The following is a 22,298-nucleotide window of genomic DNA, read 5'->3' on the forward strand; positions in this document are numbered from 1 at the left end:
TTTATTCTATGCAAAGTGATTCAAAAATATTTTTGAACAAGTTCCGAGTTTCCCACCAGGGATTCAAAATCCTTATGCTTAGGATGACATCATAAAGTTTTAAAGACTCAGCAGATTACACTTGACATGCTCTGTTTTTGATTCCTAGACACCAGCTCCTCCTCATGTCTTGGCCACCACTAAGAACATCTTTAGTTTTATCTCCGTGTGAAAACGTGCCTGCCATTTGCCCAAGATGGAGGAGTATCTCAACATTACTTAAAGGAACCTGCTTCAAAGTGTCGCTGGCAAGTGGAGCGGGCCTGATTATTTATTTAGGAATGCCTTCTCAAGAGAAGAATGCTTTTTTGTAAACATGAATTGCCTGGCTCTTTCATTAGGCTTTGGTATCTTGTTTCAGGTTATTGAAACATTGATCTTTACCTATTTTGCTTCGATATCGTTGGCTGACTCCCGGGGTCTTTTCCCAAGGCTGGAGAATGTAGGAGCTTTCAAGAAGGTTTCACTGGTGCCAACCCAAGCAGAGTGTGGACTCCCACACCGAAGCACTTTCTGTCACAGCTCTGTGGATGCTGAGAGTATTCAGTCCTGCACCCAGCGGTTTTGCACACAGGGTTGCCCCTACCGAACTTCCTCCCCTACGTATACTGCCCTGTTCTCAGCAGGCCTCAGGAGCTGTCTCATCCCAGACAAGAATGATCTGCATCCTCACTCCCAGAGCAACTCTACAAGTTTTATTTTTGGAAATCACAAGAATTGCTCTTCTTCTCCTCCTTCTCCGAGGCTGGTGGAAGCATTTACCTTCACTGTGTGGCTGAAACCTGAGCGGGAAGGTGTAATGTAAGTAGTACTGTGTTTTCCATTTTCCTAGGACCCTGCAAAATCAGTAGTAGTGGAAATGATTGCAACCTACAGTCCAAACTAGAAATGAAGACTAACACCATGGGATTCACATGATTGAAGGAAAACTACTATATTAATCTCTATTCCTATTTTACAGTCCAGATATTTTTTTTTCTAAATTATGTTCTCTATTCTGTGGATGAAGTGGACTATGAAAAAAAATGTGTTAAAATAGTTTCAAGGTAGGCAGGTAGGCATTTTTATACTTGAATCACTTATTTCTGGGCAGGTTAGCTAGACCTTTGGTCTTAGCCTTTGGAGGCTTTGTGAGGCTCAGCATGAGTTTTAAGGCATGGCCACTACAAATAATTGATATATTTTTAAGTCCTGGTCTAATTTATATAAATGAAGTGTGCCTAGTAGGCTATGAAATTTTTATCAGGCAGATAGCAGCATTCTGAGGGCTTAGGACTATTTTATTCATTCTTATTTTCCTAAGAAGGGTGTTTGACTCAAGGATGTTCAGTAATATGAGTTGAAGATAGAATAATGCTTCATCTATGAACAGATATAGCTTTTGGCCTTTGACTTCATGCTGTTTTCATTTTTCAATTAGTTAAAAAAAATTCTAGGTAAGTGTGAGAGATTGTAAAAGCTATTCATTTCAGCAGCAATGCTTTCAAAAGAAGTTTCAGACAGACTTCTTTACTACTATCTTTTGTAAGTTTATTTAATCACCTGTTTTTCATTCTATAGTCTTTACTCAATTGATAAGTGATGTTTATCTTAAATAGAACCAATGTACTTTTAATAAGTGGGATAGTTCTAAGGCTTTTTTTACCCTTACTTTGTGTGAAAGTATTGGCTGAATCTAAAAACTTGGGAAAGAAACCAGGAAAGTCTTATAGTTTCATAAGCAAATATGACTTAAATGTCTTGAGTGTTTAGTTTTAATTTGTCAAATGAAAGTTTGCAGTTTTCATTTTGTTTTAAATTTGCAGAGGAAACAATCACAAATCATTATCCTTATTTCTATAGCTCCCCTAGAAGAAAACCTTGCTTTCATATTATTGGAAATTGCAGTAAATCCGAGATACTCTATTTATGTAACTAGCATCCACAGTCTTAAAATGTGCTCCCTTGAAAAAATAGGGCTAGGATAAAATAATTTTTCTAAGCTTAAATGGACATATCTTTACCAGATCCATCTTCTATTGGCATTGTTTAGTATAAATGAGACGTGTATTTATAGAGGTGGTAGCATGGTTTATGGTTTTGAGAGTTTCTTGCTTTTATCAAGGTCGTTTTCATTCTCAAAACTAAAATACCAGTGGGAATTGGGGGAATTTCGGGGTGTTTGCACTAGATAAGTAAAACAAACAAAACATGGATTATCCAATTATTGTTTATCCAGGAGCAGAATAAATCCAGTTCCTAAATATTTTGCTACCTGCCTTCCTCTCACATTTATTATCTACCAAAGCTAGTATGTTTACAAGCAAACAAAATAGCAAGGAAGATAATCAATAACATATTAAGAAATGCATTTTCAGTAAGCTTGGGGAAATAAGTCTGCATTTGGCAAATACATTCTTGAGTAATGATCAAATTCTCACTTGTAGATTTAAACTCAAGAAAAATGAACAGAGGCAAATTCTTCTTAGATTGTTTAAGACCTGGAGGCAAGGGAAACAGAGACACTCTTGCATTCCAGAGAATTAGAAGTATTCAGCTATCAAAGAGTTGAAAAAAATGTGCAGGTTTTATGTAAAACCTTTATGTCCACTAAAATTATTTGCCCAAACTAAAAATGTACTTGCTCTCATATATTTATTACCAAAGCTGAATTATTAGTGTCAGTAAAAAAGTGACTATTAGTCTTCTCCAATCTTGTTATCTCCCAACTTTCAAAAAAAAATAGATGCAGATGAGAAGATATGATTTGTAAAAGATGAACCCTTTAAGGAAAGTTTTAAAACATCCTTAACAGTAATTCTTGGTTGGTCCAATATCACCTTGCCTCTTGGATGCCTATAGAATTGATCACTTTTTGAGGGTCTGGGTATACCAGGCATGCTTCTACCCCTAGGATACTAGTGATCTAATGGAGAACATAAATGGGTTCTTGCCTTTACTTAGCATAGCTAGTTAAATGAACACAAAGAGAGAACCCTTATATGACCTTGAACAGAGGAAGAGGGTTCCAGGATGAGGCATAATTGTAAAGATGCTGAGGCTGAGTAGGCAATAGTCAGATGAAGAAAGAGACTCAGAATTTCAGAGCCATGTCACTGCATATGAGTATAGAAGTGACTTTTATAAGTAATTTGGTAATTAGTGTAACACAATAGCTAGACATTTTCCAAAACTTCTTATATTAAAAAATTTTACTGTAGTCTTATAATATTGGCCATTCACCCCCACACATTAATATTCTCTGAATGCCTCAGTTGGGCTGTATGTCATGGAGAGGTAGTCAGACATCTTACAGGAACTGGCTTTGGCTTCTGGCCAGTTGATGATGGGGTAAGTAGAGACTATAGCTGTCCATTTTCCATTTCATCATGGGAATTAAATAGAGCGATTCTGACTTCAGGGCTAACAATTTCAAGCTTTTCTTGGACACTGAATTCTCTTTACATTTAAAAAAAGAAAAAAAAAGATTTGCACTGGTGACTCAATACCCAAGTGGGATGTAGTATGTTGTACCACTTCCTATAAAAGAAATAGCAGAGGAACTAATGAGCCAATAGGCTAAATGTTAGTTTTTCAGAATGATTCAACCACTTTAGTTTCCATCATGAATCTCTAATGAAGGGTGTTGAGGCTCTGGGGAATACATTGTAAATAAGAATAGTATTTTTTCTTGAAATAAAATGGCTTCTTCATTGGAATAAAACTTGCTTTGAATATAATGCCATACAGGCACTCATTCATAGTGTACCATTTTGAATGGAATTTGGGGTCACATTAATATCACCGTAACTGCACAATGCCTTAGCATGTCTTTTTGGTTAGAGGCTGACCTTTTCTCTCTTTTCTGGTTGCTTCCTAAGGTGCGTTATAGAAAAGACGGGGGATGGGCAGATTGTGTTCAAACTTACAATATCCAGGAAAGAGACCATGTTTTATTATCGCACAGTAAGTGGTTTGCAGCCTCCAATAAAAGTAATGACATTGGGGAGAATTCTTTTGAAGAAATGGATTCATCTTAGTGTGCAGGTGAGTTAAATAAAAAACATTTAACATTTGGTTAAACACAAGGATCTCTCTTTTCTTTTTCACTCACAAAATCAAGAGCAATCATCTTTTAGATTTCAGGTATGTGTAAATGACAACCAGAGGAAAAAAAATTTCAATGACCTAATGATATCCTCTTGATAAACTAGCAGACCTCCCTGCCCCTGAAAAAAACAAAACAAAACAAAACAAAACCCTGCTATCAAATCTTCCCCAGAAGCTTAAGGATAATCTTCTTTATGGTAATAATATATTCAGTAAATTTTGCTTGGTTTGGTTAGTATATTTTATTTTGCTGAAAAACATGTAAGAACTCCTGGCATCCTGTATTAATTTTATTAGTCATGTCAGTGTTCAAGCCTTTGCCTGATTCTTGCAGCTGTCTTTCTCAGATAGCATCTGATGATGTGAATAAAATTTGGCTGCTACATTAAAATGGTGACCTTAGAACAAATGAACTTTACACTTGAGGCGCTCAAAAGGTGTTATATTATTATTTTAGTTGTCAACCACAGTTTGTATGAGCCTTAAAAACTGTTAAAGGCCGAGAGAGCTGTGAGATGTCTGGTATTTACAGTCTCTGGAATAGAGGCACAATATTTCTATTTGTTTCTTCAGGGTGCTCGAGTGGCTTAATACTGCCAAAGCCCCGTTGCCTTTTAAACTAGAGATTTTTGTATACCAGTTCCTAGTACATGATTCTGCTGGCACCCACTCACTGGTCCATGAACACCCCACTTACATTAGAGGACTTTTGCAACCTACTTAATTTTATGAAATTTATTTCTGAATTTTTTATCTGGATGTTTGCCTTGAACCAGAGAGTGAGAAGACTTCCCCAGAAGGTTGTGAGCATTATTATTTGACTTTTAAGTATTAGTTCAACATAGATATCATTCTTCAGTGTTTAAATACACTTTGCACACATCTTTGTTTTGCCTGATTATATTGAAAATCTTCTATGTATCGGCATAACAGTACATTAAAATATTTAGGAAGAACATGTAAAATAAATGCAGAAAGGTAACTATAATTGATTTTAAGAAGCCTTAGGCAAAGTATTATTCAGTCAGCATGGTCCTTAGAGAATTTAGTGAGGATATGAGTTGAGTATACACAGTTGGCAGAAAGCAGCATTTATATGCCAATAGGATGGAAAAGACACACAAAGGGTAGATCATGTCTGACATTAGTCCTGCCTATAGCACGTGAGTTTTAGGTCCACCTCCCAGTTGTTCAAGGGTTAACAAACAGAGCACCCATTGTATATTTTGTTTATCTATATCCTGAAGTTGTCCATTCATTGAATTGACATGCAATGACAACATTGACAACAGAATCATGATTTAATGTTAAAAATATGGAAATAAAAAACTGCAAAAGAGAGGAATTATGCAAAGATGCCAAAAAGATCAGAGCTCAATGGCACATGCCTGTTATCCCAGTGGCTCAGGAGGCTGAGGCAGGAGGATTGCAAGTTCAAAGCCAGCCTAAGCAAAAGTGAGGCCTTAAGCAACTCAATGAGACCTTGAGGGGTGGTTGAGTGCCCTGAATTCAATCCCCAGCACCCCCTTGCCCCCAAAGATGCCAAAAAGATGTTTGTTGCATAGATTTGTATCAACAATGATTAAAACCCCCCTTTTTAATTGTCTCTGTTTGCTTTATGTATGAAACTGTGTCTGATTTTGGCAGGCAGTATTACATTAAAAGCCTTGCAAAGAAAGTTTAAAATCTAAATGCAAAGAGGTACCCATGGCTGAATTCCTCTCCTGAGAGTAAAATGCTCTTAGAATGCCTATTGAAATCTGCATTATCATTTCAATACAAGTCAAATATGACTCATTCCCCAGTTTAGGCAAAATTTCTTTATAAATTTAAAATCTTCCCCTTCTTTGAAGAAGAGGTTAAAGTACTTATGATTTAATGAGCCTGCATTATTTCCTAACTGTTTGAGAAAACATCCTTTCCAATTTGTACTTATTTTTGCATAGTTTTTAAACCATTCTATATTGTGTATTAAAATTACAGAACTAATCAATTATAAAACTTTAGAAAGGACATTCAGATCCATCATTTATTCATCTGATACTTTTTTGAATATTTTAGGGGTACCCAACATCAAGAGACTCTGGGTTCATTCATATGAAAACTAAAGAATAATTATTTAAACTGGAAATTGGCATAGGGTTCCTTTACACTGGGTACCACTCTGAGAGCATCTGAGATATTATGAAAATTATAAGAATCCATATTACATATTATTCCTTATTATTTAACAAGGAATGTTCTTGAAAGTAGATGTAAGAAGTAGTGAGAGGAATAGAGATTAGTAATTGGGAAAAAATTCGAGTAATACTACTCTGTAGTTTCAAGAAATTCACTTGACTCAATTTGCCATTTTTGTAATGAGATGATTTTATTAGGTGAACAAAATGAGGGCCCACATGAAAAAGAGAAGTGTTCCATGATGCACAAGTAATTGGAATGTGGAAAGTTGCTGAGATAGTGAATGACAGAGCCAGCTGCCGTAATTAATGATCAGGTTCCTGCTTTTCTCTGCTTTCCCATGCCACCTAGTATTTCTATAAAAACAATCTGGGATTGGTTTTTATGGGCAGGATAGAGACAAATGCAACTTGTTATTCTTTTATTACATAGTTGAAAGATCATTTTCAGAAAAAAAGTTTTAAAATAAAATGTAACTACTGTTGCATTATGATGTAATGTCTCCAAACTGTTTAATATGGAGATTACGGACTTCTGTCATGTGAGGTGTAGGATAGAACCTGTAAATTATGACCTGATTTTGTCAAGTGTCCAGTTGCAATTCCATATTTAACATGTGTATATGTTTCCCCACCCCTACCACTGTTGTTGATGAATTTATATAGTGTGCTTTCATGTGTGTTTAGAAACAAACAAAAAAACAACAAACCAATGAGAAACTACATCTCTTCTCATGGAATGGTCCAGAAATCAGAATTAAATTTATGAACACCTGGTTACATAAGATTATTAAATGAGTCTACTCTTATCTTATACCTTAGATAGTTCACTTATTATCAGCTTCCCAACAATAAAAATGAAATTCTAATTCCCCTCAAATCAGAAAAAAAATGGTTTTAAATAAATATCTGGGCTGAAAAAATGTCAGGAAGAGCCAGACATACTGAACATCAGAGATCTAATTTCCTAAACAAACAAAAAATATTCAATATTTTTATAGTGATGGATCTAGCAGCACTTTTTTCAAAACTAGCATTTTGAAGTAGAAACCTGTTGGAAAATGATTAGTTTTTAAATTAATATTCATTCAGGGACTTGAATCTGACATGGAGTTTAATATATTGGCTATTTCTAATTATATCAAGCTTAAATTTCTTATGTTATATTTTTATACTAAAACTGGAAAAATCAATTCATACTTTTTATTATCAGGTGGGGAATACTGATAATATTAGCAGTCTTTTTTAATCCTTAGTTTTTATATTGGATCAGCACCTATTGTAGTTATTGAGAGACCTTTCTTTTTAAAAAAGTTTTATACTATGTAAAATAATTTTATTTCAGCATTTTGTTATGGATTAGTAGGGGAAAAAAATCTTTGGGTGTATATGTATTTAGTTGCCAATCTTCTAAAAGTAAAACCTGAATCTCTTTGTGCAGCTGCTAACACACAATGAGGGAGGGAAGAATAAAAATTCATTGGATTAGACAAAGAGGAATAAAGGGAAGGGAGAAGGAATGGGAATAGGACAGTAGAATGAATAGGACATAACTTTTCTAAGTTCACATATGAATACACCACAGTGGAACTCCATATCATGTATCATGTACAGGATGGGGAGTTATACTCCAGTATGTATAATATGTCAAAATACACTCTGCTGACATGAATATCTAAAAAAGAACAACAACAACAACAAAAGAAAAGTAAAAAGTCAGAGTTTTTAATGTAAATAGTCTTCGCCTTTTACATAGTTTTACACATTATATAGGACATATAGCATCAAAAAATCATCAGTATAGTCACTTCTAGAAATTATGCTGAATTTCAGTAAATCAACTACTATAATTTTTGAAGCTGATGAAATATTTCAACAATGGAACCATAGTAAATAATTTAGCAATGGGGTTGTTCACATTTTCTATGCTACTTGGAAGGCTTCTTGAAGCATTGACAGTAAAAGAGCTGCAGATGCTTCTAGCTAAAACAGTGTGAAAAAAAGAGCAGTTCTAATGCAATTCAATGAAGGAAAAAAGTATGTGTAAATAAAGTCAAGAATCAATAGATGAAGGATAAGAGTTTCATAATCATAGTTTGTGAAGTAATTTCTTTTGATTTATGTATTCAATCTGTGGAAGGAAAACTATTGATAGTTCTGGAGAAAAAGAAAATGCAATTTAACCAACATTTGTTAGATAAACTAAGTCTCTCAATGAATCTCTAGTATATGCCCATAAGCACACTTAGTAGAAGACCACTTATTTTTTGCATGTGACTTTAAATTGCAATATTTAATCAGGGGGTGTTTCCATGTTCCTATTCATAGAAGGAGCATAAAACATACATAATACAGAACTTTGTCAGCTCAGAAAGCTTAGTGTTTGAGGATTTTCATAGGAACCCTGCCTCAGCCATTACCCCACTCCAAGAGAATCTCAACCATATTATTCCTTTAATGATCATCATTGCTTTTAATGATTAACTCTATATGTGTGTATATATTGTAAGTATGCATGCAAATGTATATTGAACATTGTTTGTGCAAAGGCTTCTCAATCTAGCCATCTATTACCTAGGTTATTTGGATTGTTTTGGGTTATTTGGAACTAATATCTGATCAATAGAATTAAGTTTTTCATGATGATCATTTAGAAATGATAATAGCTTCCATTATTGATCACTGATTTATGTGACCTATAAGAAACACTTTACATATTTACTTTACAAGTGCTAATTATGATTTTTTGGCATTGTCTTATATTATCCCCATTCTAGAGAAGAGAAAATTGAGTTTGAGGGGAATTAAATTACCTGCCTAAATTTGCACTATTAAATTTCTCTGACCTAAAATTAAAAATAATAAATTGCAATGAACGTAGGTCACTGTGAAGATGGAATCATTAGTTTTCAAAAATTCTCTGAACAAAAACAAAAATATCCAGAAAACATCACAAGAACTAAAGATAGATTTCTAATATTTATAGTATAAATCTAATTTTTGTGCATGTACATATTTTGTACATATTTATAATATAAATATTTAATACTTCACATATTTACACAGTGTATGCAAATAGTTAAACTTAATACATTTTGCAACTATATTCTTCATTGCTACAAGTGGTTTAAATGTCTAACAGGATGTAATATTACATGAAGTTCTGCTCAATATTTCTGATTCATGTAACCCATTTGACTATAGTAGCTTAAAGAAAGAATATCCCTTTAAGTCCCTTGCCCACCTGGCCCATGTCATATAGAACAAACCCTGATACCTTCAAAAGGAAAACACTTTTTTTCCTATTTGTTTATGGAAAGAGGTGTTCTGCATGTATTTTTTTGCATGTGACTTTAAAATGCAATATTTAATCAGAAGGCAAGGTGTTAATTCTTGATATTTTAGTTAAAAACTGCAATTCAGAAAAATTATGTAGCTCAAAATGTTAGTATACCCATTACAAAATGGAAAAATAAATTTGACTGATTGAGCTTACACCATAAATTTGAACAAGTCAAGAAAATGTAGATAAAGCATTTCATGACCTGTAACTCCTGCAGTGAGAGAAGACTATTCCTTATGTGCACAGAAAATTGTGAAAATTCTACTTTGTAAGTGGAAACGTGTTGTATGTGAGACACTAGAAAGCTAGTGTGCATCAAATGCACCAGGCAAAGTGGATTCTGATATGAAATGAGAACCATTGTTAGTAGAGGCTGGGTTGGGACTCTATTGAAATATATTTTGTATGAGACAGAAGATTAGAGATGAAGAGAAGTAAGGATAATAAATGACACAAGCAGTTTAAATTTTACTGAAGACCACTTCTTTGGCTTCAGTGAGGGACAAGTTATCTGAAGTTATCTCATGAGGCAAGTGAGAATTAAATATATCATGGGTTACAAAGGCAATAATACATATGCAAATTAGTCAGCTTTGAAAGGAGTTTAGGAATTAAAGGGTTTTTTTGACAGAAGAAATGTGGGATTTGAGGACAAGAGTGTTGTTGATGAATCCCAGCTTCTTGGCTTGCATAACTTCATGGATAGTGGTTTCATTTGCCCAAATGGAAATGTTAGGAGAGAATCATATTTTTGATATCTTATATGTATGAGCTAGACCTCAGGTCATGTCCACAATTCTTCACTGTAGGAAAAGCATTATTGAGAAGCTTTAGAAACAATCTGATGCCCACACACTATTATGTCATTACTGGGCTGAAGTTGGCACCAAGAATTATTTCTTCCCAACTTCCTGTTTTCATGGACTACGAGGTATGTAGGAAAATAACCCCAATTCAAGGCAGGAAGTTATCAACTCCAATTAGGACATGTTAGGAAAGATGCGTAAAGAAGTTTTAATATTACTGAATTCTGGAGGTTAAATAGAATTTTGGTTGGAAGAAGATGAAGGATAGAAGCCTCTAGAAGAGGAACAGAAGAACATATGGACATGAAAATAGTAAAAAGTGAGAAGCCTGAGTTACTGAGAAATAACTATATTGTGTGCTAGAAAAAACTGAAACAAAAGTGAAATCTTAAGAAAACTAGCTTAAAAGTTTACCTAGATGCTATGAAGTGTTTTGCTTTTCTCCCAAAAGATAACTCAAGTTTTTGTTTTTCCTGCTTCTAATCTCACCTTTTTATTGCTATTAAACTGTATAGCCATTAGTGTCATTAGTTATATACACAATATATCCTACCTATACACAAAAAGAATTTTGTTGAGCTAATATGTATAAAAAGAGCATCACATGTCACACTATGATGTTTACCTTTTACAAGTTTTAATGTTATTGGTCTAATATTTCACAGCATAAACTTATGTCTGGTAAGACCTTTGTTATGGGAATACTTCCCATCAAGACATACAGGAAACCATGAATAAATGAACATTTGAATTTAGAAACTGTTATTTAAACATGAGTTCATCAGTTATTTATTTCTGCTAGAAAATGATCCTCAGCCAGTAGCTATAAAATGTACACTATATGGAAGAAAAATGTATACAAATATAGTCTGTGTTTATTACATACATGACTAAAATTGAAAATTGCTATAAAAATAAGAGTATTTTCACATTTCCAGTTAGTTTTTCAACAATCTCTTGTCCTGAAAATGCCACTATGGTAATACTGTTAAATTTGTAATGGTTAAAATTTGATGGTAGTGCTTTTAATACCTGTTATCTAATGGAATTGTCATTTATATTATGTCATTTTCACCTAAAAGCCAAGTATAATAAGACTTAGATTATTTTTGCGTTTTTTTGTGGGTAGTCATTTTTGTGCCCAAAGGGCTAACTGATGCCTTCAGTTATACATGAACGATTCCCACTAAAGTAAGAAAGAACAGTGTGCATATAACCTAGGGCAGGGTTTGGCCTATGGTATGTATCACTTGGTAATGGAATGGAGAATATGACTTTATTTAAACATGAACTTGAATAGTTTTATTTTCCCATAGTGTTTGCTTTTTGTATTTCTCTCTCTGAAATGAAACATTCAAAAGTATTCCATGTGACTATATTGTCCTGGATGCATTGAAGGGATATATCCCAGACACCAGTGTACATGTCTATATAAGGCAAAGAAAGAACAGTTAAAAGTTAAAAAAAGAAAAAGGAAATAATATCCAAGAATCAAAGCTTTAATAGATTAACTATTTTTTCTAATAATCTAATGAGAGCAGTGGAAAAAATGATATTTATAAATAATATATAAGCTCATATTAGATACAGAATTTCATTCTTTGTTTTAAAGATCTGAGGATTAAATAATCCTAAGAAATGATTTAGAAGCAGAAAAAAGTAATTAGATTTTTTTTTATGTTTAGTGCTCAAACTATTTTTAGCCTAGGAAGTGAAATAAGAAAAAAGGGCTGTAGGGGTGGAAGGCATGTGACTTGGGTAGGATTTTGTGGATGAACCCCAGGACCATGGTGAGATGTCCAGGAACTTGAGGAGCAGGGTCAGTCCATGACAATTTCACTGTGGTAGAAGTTTTCAAAAAGTTCAGATTATATTATAGTGCATAATTAATATATAAACATAACAGTATAATATTATGTGGTATATCATTTTTTTCTAGAGAAAGAACTCCTTATGTTATTATAGTTTTTTGGCAAAAATGTTACATGTAACCATTTCTGGGTATTGTCACTTTGGGGAATTTCAGGGGTTAGGTTCAATGTTGAAAAGGAGGTAGAGAGAAAAGGAAGAAATACACTACAGATGGGACAAATTCTGTGGGAGTGCACAGGAGGTCGAATGCTAACTATTATAACTAAATTTCTTAAAATGCTTGCCACAGTCTCAGAGAATTTCAAAATACTTGGGGAGAGGTTTTTTATAAATATTAAAGAGCGACAAGACACCAGAAATTTGGAAAACTAGAGAGCACTGAGCCTGTAAAGGCCTTGCATAGATAGTTGTTCTTTGTATTTATTATTATCATTTCAATTACATATATTTATGGAGGATAATGTGATAATTTCATACATGTATACAGTATGTGATGATCAAATTAGAGTTTCCATCTCCTTAAACATTTGGAAATTTTTTGATTAACACCTAACTCTTTGAGTGTAGTATGATGTTTCAATACATTTCAATATGTACTGATTAAATCGGTGCCCTCGACATTTCCATCTCATTACTATGTGTCTGCAGTCATCAGGCTCCTTTCTTCTAGTTCTTCCTGAGATATGAAATAGAGTATTATGAACTATAGTTGCTCCACTGTGCTGTGGAACACTATTTCACTTTATTTTGGTACCTGTTATTCTCCAGCTTCTCTATATTCCCCTGACCCACCCTTTGAAGCCTCTAGTAATCATTGTAGTACATTCAAATTGACTTTAGTATATGCCTGTTAGAGGGGACATGTAGTATTTGCCTTTTGGTGCCTGATTTATTTAATTTATCATTTTTCACTTCCATATATGTTGATGAAAAGTGTTAGGGTTTCTTTTTTTTCTATGGCTGAATAATATTTTATTATGTGTAAATGCCATATTTTCTTTATTCAGTCATTTGTTGTTGGGCATCTTGGTTGATTCCATATCTTGGGTACTATAAAAAGTGCTGCAATAAACATGGCCATGCAGGTATCTTTTCAATACACTGATTTCAATTCCTTTGGATATATACCCGGAAGTGAGATGCCTGGATCCTATGATAGTTCTATTCCTAGTTTTTGGAATGTCACACTATTCTACATGATGTTTGTACTAATTTACGTCTCACCCAATAGTGTGTAAGAATTTCTTTTTATTTGTATCCTCCCTAGCATTTTTTAATTGATCTTTTAAGTAACTGCCATTTTAGCTTTGAGATTATATCTCATCCAGTATTGTATTGACAAAACCCCTACTGATGTGGAACATTTTTTATAAATTTTTTGGCCATTTTTTCTTTTGAGAAGTGTCTATTCATACTTGCCTATTTTAAAATTGGACTGTTTATTATTTTTTTGAGTTTTCAGTTTCTTATATATCCTAGATACTAAAAAAATGTCAAACAGCTGGCATAATTTTTCCCATTATATAGGTTATTTTTTTTCACTGTGTTGATTCTTTTGCTGTCCAGAAGTCTCCTGGACTTTACCAAGACTATAAGAATTAATAAAGTTAGTAAAATTGTAGGATACAAATCAACATACAAAAACCAGTAGCATTTTTATACACCAATAATGATGAGAAAGAAATCTTGAAAACAATTTTATTCACAGTGGCTACAAAAATAAAATGCTACAAATAAATTTAACTGAAGAAGTGAATTACTTCTGCAATGGAAATTCTACAACCTTCCTGAAAGAAACTAAAGAGAACAGAGATGAATATAGAAATACTTCCTAGGTTCATGAATTGGAAGAATTTACATCGTTACAATGCCCATATTATACAGATTGATATATAGATTCAGTCATACTACCTGACTTCAAAGCATACTATCTGACTTCAAAGCATACTATAAAGCTATAGTAATCAAACTGCATGGTACTTACATAAACTGACACACTGACTAATGAAACAGAAGAGAATGTGCAGAAATAACTGCATGCATTTATAGTCAATGAGTTTTGACAAAGGTTCCTGAAACTTGTGCTGTGGAACACTAGAATGTGGAAAATATAGGAATAATGTCTCAAGACATTTCTTCTTTTTAGTGTAAGAATTGAATTCAGCTTAGTGTTAAGATAAAGTATAACATTTAGTGTTTTTTAATTTTTCTTGGTGCATTATAGTTTTACATAATAATGGGATTCATTGTTGTATATTCATACATGCACAGCTCACAATTTTCTCCCCTTCTCCCTCTCCCAGTCTCCTTCCTCTAGTCTACTACTCTCCCTCTGATTTTCATGAGGTGACTTTACTTCTTTCTTTTCTCTCTAGTTTCTACCTATATGAGATAAAACATATAACCCTAGAAAATTAAACTTTCTGAGTTTGGCTAATCTCATTTAGCATAATGCTCTCTAGTGTCATTCATTTTCCTGCAAATGGCATAATTTCGTTTTTCTTTATGACTGGATAAAACGTCACTGTGTATGTAGCCCATGTTTTCTTTAACCTGTCATCTGTTGAGGGATACCTAGGTGGGTTCCATAATTTGGATATTGTGAATTGTGCTGCTATAAACATGGGTATGCATGTATGACTATTCATGTATGCTGAATTTTTTTCCTTTGGGATAAATATTGAAGAGTGCTATGTATGGGTCAGATGGTAGTTCTTCCCTAGTCTTTTGAAGTACCTGTGTTCCAGCCTCCATAGTGGTTATACTAACTTATAATCCCACAAAAAGTGTATGTGTTCCTTTTCCCCCCACATACTCACCAGCATTTATTAGTATTGATATTCTTTTTGACTGTCATTCCAACTGGAGTAAGATGAAATCTCAGTGCAGGGTTTTTTTGTGAATATAAGAAGCAGTTTTATTATCTTTTCTTTATTAGTTACACATGAGAGTACAATGATCTCGACAATTCCATTCCCCTGATTGCTAAATATGTTGAACATCATTTTTATAAATTTATTGGCCATTGCATTTCTTCTTTTAGGAAACATCTATTAGTTCAGATGCCAACTTATTGATTGGGTTATTTGGTGTTAAGATTTATTTGTTATTTATGTACTTTGGATATTAATCCTCTGTCATAAGAGTAGCTGGTTAAGATTCTCTTCCATTCTACTCTCTCCTTATTCTGTTTCCTTTGCTATGAAGAAGATTTTTGTTTAATGCCACCTCCTTTATTTTTTATTTTATTTCCTGAGCTTTAGGGGTCTTACTGATGCAGTTTTGGCCTACTTATAAATTATGGAGTGTTGATAATCTGTTTTATTCTAGCAATTGTAAAGTTTCTAGTTCAATTCTTAGGTCTTTGACTCCCTTCAAATTGACTTTTGTGTAGGATGAGAGATAGGGATCTAGTTTCATTCTTCTAATGTGGATACTTAATTTTTCCAGCACCATTTGTTTAAAGGGCTGTCTTTTCTCCAATATATATTTTTGGCACATTAGTCAAGGATCAGATGATTGTAGATGGGTGGGTTTGTCTGTGTCTTCTATTCTGTTCCATTTTTCTATGTGCCTGCTTTTATGCAGCATCATGTAGTTTTTATTACTGTAGCTTTGTAGTATAATCTGAAGTTGGAAGTTTTGCTATTTTTGGTGTTGCTTTTACTGCTTAGAATTGCTTTGTCTATTTTGGGTTCTTTATTCTTCCAAAAGAGTTTTATGACTTGTCTAGTTCTGTGAAGAATGCTATTGGTGTCTTGATGGGGACTGCATTGAATCTGTAGATCATTTTTGGTAATATTGCAATTTTGACAAAATTAACTTCACCTATCCAGGGACATTGGAGATCTTTCCATCTCCTAGTATCTTCTTCAAATTGTTGTGCATTATTCTGTAATTTTCCATGTAAAAGTATTTACTGCTTTGGTTAGATTTATTCCTAAGTATTTAATTTTTCTTGTCTTCTTTCTCTCTTTTTAGGATAATAAGAATGGAGTTGTTCTTCTTGATACATTTTTCAGTAGATTTATCATTGGTGTATGTTGTTGTTTTTTATTAATTCTAATCAGTTATACATGACAGTACATTGAATTTTGGAACATCATACATAAATGGAGTATAACTTCTCATTCTTCTGATTGAACATGGTGAAGAGTCACACTGGCCATGTAATCATATATGTACATAGGGTAATAATGTCTGATTCATTCTACTATCTGCCCTACACTCATTCCATTCTCCTCCCTTTACTCCCCTCTGCCTAATCCAAAGTATCTCTATTTTTCCCACCCCCAATGTGAATTAGCATTTACATATCAAAGAAAACATTTGGCATTTGTTTTTTGGGGGGATTGGATTATTTTTCTTAGCATGATATTCTCTAGCTCCATACATTTACCTGCAAATGCCATGATTTTATTCTTTTTAAAGGCTGAGTAATATTCCATTTTGTATACACCACATTTTCTTTATCTATTCATCTGTGGAAGGGCATCTAGGTGGGTTCCCCAGTTTAGCTATTATAAATTGAACTGCTATAAACATTGATGTGACTGTGTCATTGTAGTGTGCTGATTTTAAGTCCTTTGGGTATAAGCCAAATAATAGGATAGCTAGGTCAAATGGTGGCACCATTCCAAGTTTTCTGAGAAATGTAGCTGTTGTTTTTATATGTTGATTTTTTTGTCATGCTACTTGGCTGTATTTATCAGCTAAGAAGAATTTTGGTGGAGTGTTTTGGGTCTTCTAAGTATAGGGCCATATCATCTGCAAACAGTGAGACTTTGACATCTTTCCTCTATCCATTCATCATTAAAATTATATTGTTCGTTATCTATGCATTTATGTGATTTCTCTGGTTTTTCTCAATGTTTATAATTTCATCTCATTCTGATTAATAAAATGTAAAGGATTGTATCAGTTATTTTTTATTTGCTAAGACTTGCTTTGTGTCTTAAAATGTGGTCAGTTTTAGAGCAGGCCTATGAGTAGATGAGATGAATATGATTTTGACTGTTGGGACATGAAATAGTCTACAGACGTCTGTTAGCTCCCTTTGATTGATGCTATCTCATAGGTTTGAAGAGTCTTTTCTGAGTTTATGTCTGAATGACCTATCTGCAAGAGAGGTACATTGAAATCTCCCAGTATTATTGTGTTGTGGTCTCAGTCAATGTTTCTATTACTTAAGCATGAGTTACCTCTGCTTTTTCTGGCTCAGGAACAACAAAATCAGTTAGTGTAAATTGATCCCCAATAATCATGATGACTTATCCATCTATTCATAAGCCAGGACATATTTTTGCAGATAACAGTTTCCTTGAGGACAGTGCTACCTAGAATATTTTGCATTCGCTCTGTGGTCATTTCTACATTTATTTCAACTTGAACTCCTTGACCTCTTCTCATCAGGAGTGATAGTGGCATTTTTGACTCCAATATTGTGCTTCCTTATGGCTTCTGCAGCATCCTTGGTGACCTGGTCTTTGATGCTATAACATTCTCTATGCCTAAGTCATATTTGTACAGAGCTAATTCCACAAAGGGAAAGATGATTTTTTTTTCCTAACCAATTTCCAAATGATTCATGTCATTTCTTCTCGCATCTGTCACAGAACTGCCATGGATATTTTTACTTCAATAAACCTGCAGGGAGAGAGAGGCTGGTGAGGAATTGGAGGTGCCACTGCTACTCACATGGGAAACTCAACATGTATACACACAGGCAATCCCACGTGGGCCCCAGTTGGTTCAGCTTCTCACACCACCTCTGCACATACTCCTAGAGTTACATCTTAGTGCTATAAATTTCCATCTCCACTCTGCTTTAGCTGCATCACACATATTTTAGTATGTTGTGTCTTCACTTTCAGTTCTTTAAAAATTTCCTTCAAAACTTTCTCTTTGACTCATGTGTTATTTAGTTTCCAGGCATTTGGAGATTTAAAAAAATTATATTTCTATTTTTGATGTCCAATTCGAATCCATTTTAGTCAGAGAACATGCTCTGTAATGATTTTAATTCTCTAAAGTTTGTTCAGAAGTTTTATATAACTCATTTTATATAACTCAAACCATGTTTGCATAAAAATGCACACCAAATTACTAGAGGGCATGTAATTTTCAATATTAAGTACAATTTTTCTCAAGTATTCCCTTTGTGTACATTGAGTGCCATATTTATGGTATTACAATTTTTGCTTCAGTCATTAAATATTATTTAATAAACTCGGGAAAAAAGTCAATTATATTTACCTGGAATTTTATTGATTTTGATGTTCTGATTTTTTTGAGATTCTAAACCTTTGTTACCTTTTTATGCTTTAAAAAAAATCTTTGTCATAGAGTATGTTTAATGACAACAAAAATTCCCAATTTCCATGAGTTCTAGAATGTCTTGATTTCCAGCCCCTTTCGTTTCCAAAGAACATTTTGTTGAATTTAAAATTGATATTTTTTTTTCAATACTTGAAAAACTTGTGACATTCCTTTTGACCTCTATTGTTTCAGATGAGAAATCTGCTGTCAATCAAATTGGTATTCCTTTGTAAGTTTACCTCATTCTTCTGGCTGCTTTCAAAAAAAAAAATTTTTTTTTTTTTTTTTTAGAAGTTCAATGTTGAATGTCTTGGCATAAATTTCTATTGTTGTATTCTGTTTGGGGATATGCTTAGTCTCTTCTATTTACATTCTAATGCTTTTTGGGGTGGTCATATTTGCTATGTTTTCAGACATTATTTCTTTGAAAACATTTCACTAACACCCTCTCCTCTCATTCTGTAACTCCAGTTATAGAACTGTTAGATTTTCTGTTGTCCCAAGATCTGTGAGTCTCTCTTTTATTTCCATTAATTCTTTGGCTTTTGTTAAGCCTGGATAAATTCTCTTGATCTGCATTTGTGTTCATGGATTCTCTTCTCTGTCATCTCTGTGTTAATTACTGAGTCTGCTTACTAGGGTGTTTTGTTTCAATGGTTTTATGTTTTTAAAATTTCCACTGAGATTTTTACAGTAACTTCTATTTCTTTGCTGATATTTCCTCTTTTTATCATTTTAAGAGAATTCATGCTAGGGTTGTAGCTCAGTGGTAGATTACTTGCCTAGCATCTGTGAGGTACTAGGTTCGATTCTCAGCCCTGCATATAAATAAAAAAAATGAAAGATCCATCAGCAACTAAATATATATATATATATTTTTAATAAGTTGAGTTTATTTTTTTAAAAAATCACAATCTCTAGTTGAAACATTTTTAGTCTATCTCCTTTAAAATCTTTGGGAGGTAGTTCCAACATCTGATTCATTTCAGTGTTCCTAACTCAAATTGTAGTAGATGAGGAGAGTGGAAGTTCAGCTTCCCTCTTTACATCCAGGTGAAAGTGGGCCACCTCTTGGTGTTGCCTCGTTTCCTGTGAGTGGCAATATAGCATTGTGTGTATGCGTGTTTTACTGTTGCATGATGCTGACACATACTAGTTGGATTAATTGGGGCATATCTGTACATGGATGTAACATAATTTGAACAATCTCATTCCCTAGTACCTCCCCTTCCCTTCCCCTCCTCCCTCCTCACTGACCACCTCAATCTTACTGGTCTCCTGAGCCAAGTTCCCATCAGAATGGGGGAGAACTCATTGCTTCCACCACTTTGTTGCTACAGAGTAGGGGTAGATGGTCATCTTCCTGATGGTCATTGTCAACACAAGATAATCCTCTCTAATTCTGCTTCTTTGATGTCAAGTGCGAATCGAGGTTCTACTGCCAACCAGGTCCAGTTCACAAGGAAGGGAAGAGGTAATTGAATTACTCACTAGCCTTGCCTGCTGTGCCAGTGAGAATGGGAACTCAGCTTTCATACTTTTAAGCAGAATCAGAATGCCACCCATATCCATTGAACTCAGTCACATAACAATTAGCCCTATAGTCATAATGGAGAGTCTCCTGCTTCACCTAGTAGAGGAGGGTGGCAGATCAACCCTAGTTGGATTTATTAGCATCACCTGGCAGGAGAATTGGATAATACTCCTGCTTGTCAATACAGCTGTTTAAGGGCGTAAGATACCATAGCTAACTTCTGTTGGGTGGATGGGCTCTGTGAGAGAGACTCCGATGGTTCTGGGTGTTTTTTTCTAATGGAATTTGGTTGAAATAGAACAAGTACTTTTTGCCCAAAAGGTTCTCTGTTGTAAACTGTCATATTGCTGGTTCTTTTCTAGAAGCAGACTTTTTTTGGGGGGTGGGTGGGTGGAGGAGTATATCAGGGATTGAACTCAGGAGTACTCGGCCACTGAGCCACATTCCCAGTCCCATTTTATATTTTATTTAGTGACAGGGTCTCACTGAGTTGCTTAGCACCTCACTTTTGCTAAGGCTGGCTTTGAACTTGGGATCCTCCTGCCTCAGCTTCCCTAGCCGCTGGGATCACAGGTGTGTACCACCATGCCTGGCTTAGAAGCAGACTTTTGTTGGAGTTTTTTAATCTATGCCTATGGGAAGTTCTAGGTTAGGGGTTTCCAGAATGCTCTGCCTAGGTTATATGTGTGTGGTAATTCAAAACAAAACAAAACAAAATAGATTTCGTGCCTTTTTGTTCCCCATGTCTGAGGTGCCTAAGTTTTTGCTCTTTAGCATATTATAGTCTTCCCATACTGGTTTGCTGGGTTGTGTTCAGGGTTTATTTTATTTGTAGAGAGAATCTGGGGAGAATAAGTCTGCTCCATCTTTATCAAAATGGGAAGTCACACAGTATTTTAAAAAGGACTTGTCTATCATTCAAAAATGGCTGTTAGGGTTTGGATGTGAGGTGTCCCTCAAAAGCTCACATGTGAAAGGAAGCAAGAAGGTTCAGAGAAGAAATGATTGGGTTGTGAGAGTCTTAACCCAATTATTGAATGAATCCCCTGTTTGGGATTTACTGAGTGGTACCTGAAGTGGTAGGGTGTGGTTGAAGGAGGTGGGAATTGGGTGTGGCTTTGGGGCATAAATTTGTGTCTGGCAAGTGGAGACCTCTCTCGCTGCTTTCTGATCAGCATATGAGCTGCTTCCCTCTGCCACACTCTTCCTCTATGATGTTCTGCCTTATCTCAAGCCCCAAAGAATGGAGCTGCTTTTGTGTGAACTAAGACCTCTGAAACCGTAAGCCCTTCAATAAACCTTTCCTCTTCCACAGTTGTGGTGGTTGGGTCCTTTAGTCCTATCAGTGAAAAAGCTAACCCCAGAAAATGGCTGTTAATGATACACTCTTATGTTTAAAGCATAGTGGCTAAATTGATGGGAAGTAGGGAAAAATCTTTCTGAAAGAAATCAGATAAGGAGAAAAGAAGAGGGAGGACGTTTGCTGGCCAAATACTACAAAATCAATTCTAGCAAAGTTAGACATGGTTTTATTCACAAAGAGAAAGTTAGCAAGCATTACAGTGTGCTCAGGTATACTTAGCTAATTGTAAACTGAATAGGAGGAACCTATTATGAATTTGCAGATTTCGTTGATATTTGTCAGCAAATCTCATGTCCCAGTTGATGTTAAAAGGCAAGCTGCAATTGGTTCTGGACTAAATAACACTCTGGATATATGTAGAGGAACTAGATGGGCCAACAAAATATGCCATTTATTGCCCAGGATTGTTGAAACTATCATTGCTGGCAGAGAGCAATACCTTTCATGCGGCAAGTAAAAATTAATTGTAAATTAGAAATAAAGATCGGGTGCAAGGGTAACATTTAACTTGGTATTCACATGTCAACATTTCAGTCACCCAACCATGCACATTTCAGGGAAAAGAGAAATACTTAACATTTTTCATATTAAACATAGGAATGGGGCTCAGAGAGATAACACATTTTGTACTTTTTTCCCCATTTTGTTTTAATTTATATTGGCAGTGTGTCTTTTTTCAACTTTGGTGTTGAAAAACATGGCACCTAAAAACCTGTCTCTCTTCATGTTACTTTTATAATTTCTATAGTGTACT

General features: G+C 34.5%; 1 protein-coding gene across 1 annotated transcript in view; it reads left to right on the forward strand.

Moving 5' to 3' along the window:
* The first annotated feature begins 355 nt into the window (after positions 1-355).
* Ush2a (usherin) overlaps positions 356-22,298 on the forward strand; it is a 748,724-nt gene continuing 726,781 nt past the window's right edge. Inside the window, exons 1-2 of the mRNA XM_026388000.2 lie at positions 356-840; positions 3,900-4,065. Of these exons, the coding sequence (XP_026243785.2) occupies positions 356-840; positions 3,900-4,065 (651 nt within the window). The remainder of the gene's footprint in view (positions 841-3,899; positions 4,066-22,298) is intronic.

Source organism: Urocitellus parryii, chromosome 9, assembly GCF_045843805.1.
Source record: "Urocitellus parryii isolate mUroPar1 chromosome 9, mUroPar1.hap1, whole genome shotgun sequence".
NCBI lineage: Eukaryota > Metazoa > Chordata > Mammalia > Rodentia > Sciuridae > Urocitellus > Urocitellus parryii.